General features: G+C 41.6%; 1 protein-coding gene and 1 non-coding gene across 2 annotated transcripts; one reads left to right on the forward strand and one right to left on the reverse strand.

Annotated features, from left to right (window-relative positions):
• Positions 1-1322: 1322 nt before the first annotated feature.
• LOC120072432 (small nucleolar RNA R71) lies at positions 1323-1429 on the reverse strand. Its single transcript, XR_005480491.1, has one exon. It is a non-coding gene; the product is annotated as a small nucleolar RNA R71 (small nucleolar RNA).
• Positions 1430-2539: 1110 nt separating this feature from the next.
• On the forward strand, positions 2540-3223 carry LOC150038125 (uncharacterized). Its single transcript, XM_090311146.1, has one exon. The coding sequence runs from the start codon at positions 2540-2542 to the stop codon at positions 3221-3223; it is 684 nt and encodes a 227-aa protein (XP_090167272.1).
• Positions 3224-3850: the final 627 nt, after the last annotated feature.

Here is a 3850-nt window from a genome sequence, read left to right on the forward strand (position 1 = left end):
GTCTATAAGTTAAGTAGCCGCATCTAACTGCCTGAGAAGGAAAGGGATGGAACGCACTAAGCAATGTTCGTATTGTTCCTAGAGATAGGCACAATCTTATGCTTAATGCAACCATGCACTATAGAGATATAGTCATGTGGCTGACCACCTAGAGGTGTGATGTGTTAGTGCAACGAGCTGGGATTACTCGAGCGATTTAAGATAATAAATGTTACTAAGCGTTAATGGTTGTTGTGTCTCTACCTATTCTCATTGCAAGTTTTCTATTGCTCAATCTGTTTAGTTAGGAGTAGGAGTAGTGTGTAAAACATTTAAATCTTCTTCGCTTTATTTTTATTCTTATTCATCGCCTCAAACGCATCACTTCACAAATATTATTGAGTGACAAGTCCCCCTATTCTACCTTGGATTACCCGAGAAACTTGCGTTTGTGTTATACTTGGCGCAAGCGTAAGAAAACTTGTGATAGGAATACGTGGTTATTGCATGCTAAGATTAACTCATCTTCATTCGGACACATGACTTCAGACGCATGGGATCAAACGCATCAGTTATTTCTAACGCATGATTTCATCTTCAAATCCATCCGTCCTTAATAATAATAAGAAAACAAAACGCGACCCTAAAATTATACCAACACGCATCAAGTTTTTGGTGCCGTTGCCGGGGACTACGGTATAGATTGTACTAACATCAAACCTTTTTTATCTTTACAGTTTTCGACCTCTATGCATTGCCAATCCTTCAATAAAGAAAGAAGCAAGCGTCGCATGAGCGAAGGACACGCTCCTGAGCCCAATTATGACCCAGAGGTCGAAAGAACATTTTGCAGAAGACAGAAAAACAAACGTCGACAACAAGAAAGAACTCACAGAATGGTTGAACAACCAGAAGAAAGAGCCGCAAATGTAAACAACATAATGGCAAATCCTATCCTACTGGCAAATGATCCCAATAGACCCATCCGGGACTATGCGTCACCAAACTTGTATGATTTCTCCCCAGGAATCATAAGGCCAGCATTGGATGGATCAAGGTTTGAGATGAAGCCAGTAATGTTACAAATGATACAGACAGCAGGACAGTTTGGTGGACGGCATGGTGAAGATCCGCACGCCCATCTGCAAAGCTTCATTGAAATTTGTAACACTTTTGTGTTCCTTAATAGCTCCGCTGAATAAGTTCGACTCAAGCTATTTCCATTTTCACTATGCGATAAAGAAATAAAATGGGCATACTCCTTCGAACCAGGAGAGATAACTTCATGCGAGAGGGTTGTGGAAAAGTTTATGAAGAAGTATTTCCCTCCCACAGAGAATGCCAGAAGAAGGAAGTTAATCACAAATTTTGAACAAGAAGAAGACGAATCGCTCAGTGATGCATGGGCGAGGTTCAAGAGATTAGTGTGTGATTGCCCACACAATGGATTGCTGGATTGCCTCCAAATGGAGATTTTCTATCATGGACTAAATCCCGCATTGCAGACAGCTGCCAATGCGGTAGTAGTAGGCGGTCTGTTGGAGAAAACTTATGATGAGGCAAAGAACATTCTTGATCGCATAAAAAAAAATCATGAAGATTGGCAAGAAAGCGATCAACGAGTAAAACCTAGAGAAGGTAACACAAATAATGGTGCCATCGCATCTTTGCAAAATTAGATGAATGCGATGATAAATTTGTTACAAGACATCACAATAAACAATCCCGGAGTGCAGAGAGGGCAAGTCAACGCGATAGAACAGACAAGCACCAGCTGTGCTACATGTGGAGAATCGCATCCAGTTGAAGAGCGTCCACGAAATCTGCAGTCAATCTACTTCGTTAAGAACAATCCTTTTTCAAACACGTACAACCCCGGGTGGCGAAACCACCCTAATTTTGCTTGGAAAAATAACCAACAACAAGGCTATTAACCTATGGCACAAAAAGAAGGACCACCAGGATTTTTTCAAAAAAACTAACGGTCAACAGCAACAGCAAGCCAGCAGCTCTCAAACATTGCCATCATCCTCTCTAGAGAACCTATTAAAACAGTACATCGAAAAGAATGAGACGGTCCTCCAGAACCAGGCGACTTCCATCCGTAACTTGGAAATCCAAATAGGACAGATTGCGGGAGAGCTGAAAAATAGACCACAAGAAACGCTGCCGAGCTCAACTGAGCTCCCACGAAACCCAGGGAACACAGGGAAAGAACACTGCCAAGCAGTCACCCTGAGAAGTGGAAAGACATCGGCGGAAGTTAGGAAGGAGTCGAGCAGGACCGTCTCAAATGCGATGGAATCAAAGAAGCCGTTGCCGCAAACTGAGTTGGAAGAGCCCAAGATTATGGAACCTGAAGTTGCGACCACCTCTAAGCCTCCAGACCATGGAAGAGTAAAAGTACAGCTACGCCCCTTCCCTTAGAGACTGAAAAAGAAGCAAAACAATGAAGGTCAGTATCATCGCTTCATGGAAATATTAAAACAACTACACATCAATATTTCATTTACAGAAGTGATAGAGCAGATGCCGAAATGTGCCAAGTTTTCTTAAATATATGGTGTCGAAAAAGAGAAGCACAGGAAAATTCGCCACGGTAACATTAACACAAGAATCAAACACTATCATCCCACTGAAGATGCGCAACCCAGGCAGCTTTACGATACCCTGCTCAATAGGAGGGATCTACATCGGTCAGGCATTATGTGATTTTGAGGCAAGCATAAAGTTAATGCCCCTTTCAATCTTCAAACAATTGAATGTAGGACAGCTGACACCCATGACGATGACTCTCCAACTTGTAGACAGGTCCTTGGTACACCTTGAAGGAAAGTTGAAGGATGTCTTGGTCATAATCGACAAATTCATTCTATCTGCAAACTTTATCATTCTAGATTATAAAGCAAACAAAGATGTGCCAATCATATTGGGACGACCATTCTTGTCTACTGGCCGTGCTCAAATAGACGTGCACAAGGGAGAGATCACAATAAGCATCAATGGAAAGAAGCTCAGGTTTAACATCATCAAGGCAATGCAGTTTCCAGAAGATGAAGGCCTAACAGATTCTAACGATGAACACACTTGTGATGAAGATTTGGAGTCCGAAGAAGAAGACGAAGAAAGAGAGGATTCGACAGCATGCTTGGAAACCTACCATGTAATAACAGAGACAATGAACATTGAAGAAAAGTTGAATTTTAATGAAGAGAGAAAAACACAAAAACCTTCCTTAGAGTAACCACCTACACTAGAGCTGAAAACTCTACCAAATCATTTGAAGTACGTTTTCCTTGGCCAGAATGAAACCTTGCCAGTAATAATATCCTCTACATTACCGGAAGAAAAAGAAAATGCACTACTCAATATTTTGAAGAAGTATATTAAAGCAATCGGATGGACACTAGCAGATATCAGAGGTATTAGCCCGACGTACTGCATGCACAGAATTTGGCTCGAAGAAAACCAGAAAGGCTCTATAGAACCTCAATACAGACTGAATCCTACGATGAAAGAGGTTGTTAAAAAAGAGATCATTAGATGGTTAGACGCTGACATCATATACCCTATCGTCGATAGCATGTGGGTTAGCCCCATTCAATGCATTCTCAAGAAGGGCGGAATGACAGTAGTTCCAAATGCAAACAACGAGTTATTCCCCATGAGGACCGTCACTGACTGGTGGATTTGTATGGACTACCAAAAGCTCAATGCGGCGACAAAGAAGGATCATTTCCTTTTGCCTTTCATTGATCAAATGCTCAACTGACTAGCAGGGAATGACTATTTTTGTTTTCTTAATGGGTATGCGGGCTATAACAGATTATGATGGCACAAGAAGACCAAGAAAATACCACATTCATCTGTC

Source organism: Benincasa hispida, chromosome 2, assembly GCF_027475165.1.
Source record: "Benincasa hispida cultivar pf3 chromosome 2, pf3_genome.v1.1, whole genome shotgun sequence".
NCBI lineage: Eukaryota > Viridiplantae > Streptophyta > Magnoliopsida > Cucurbitales > Cucurbitaceae > Benincasa > Benincasa hispida.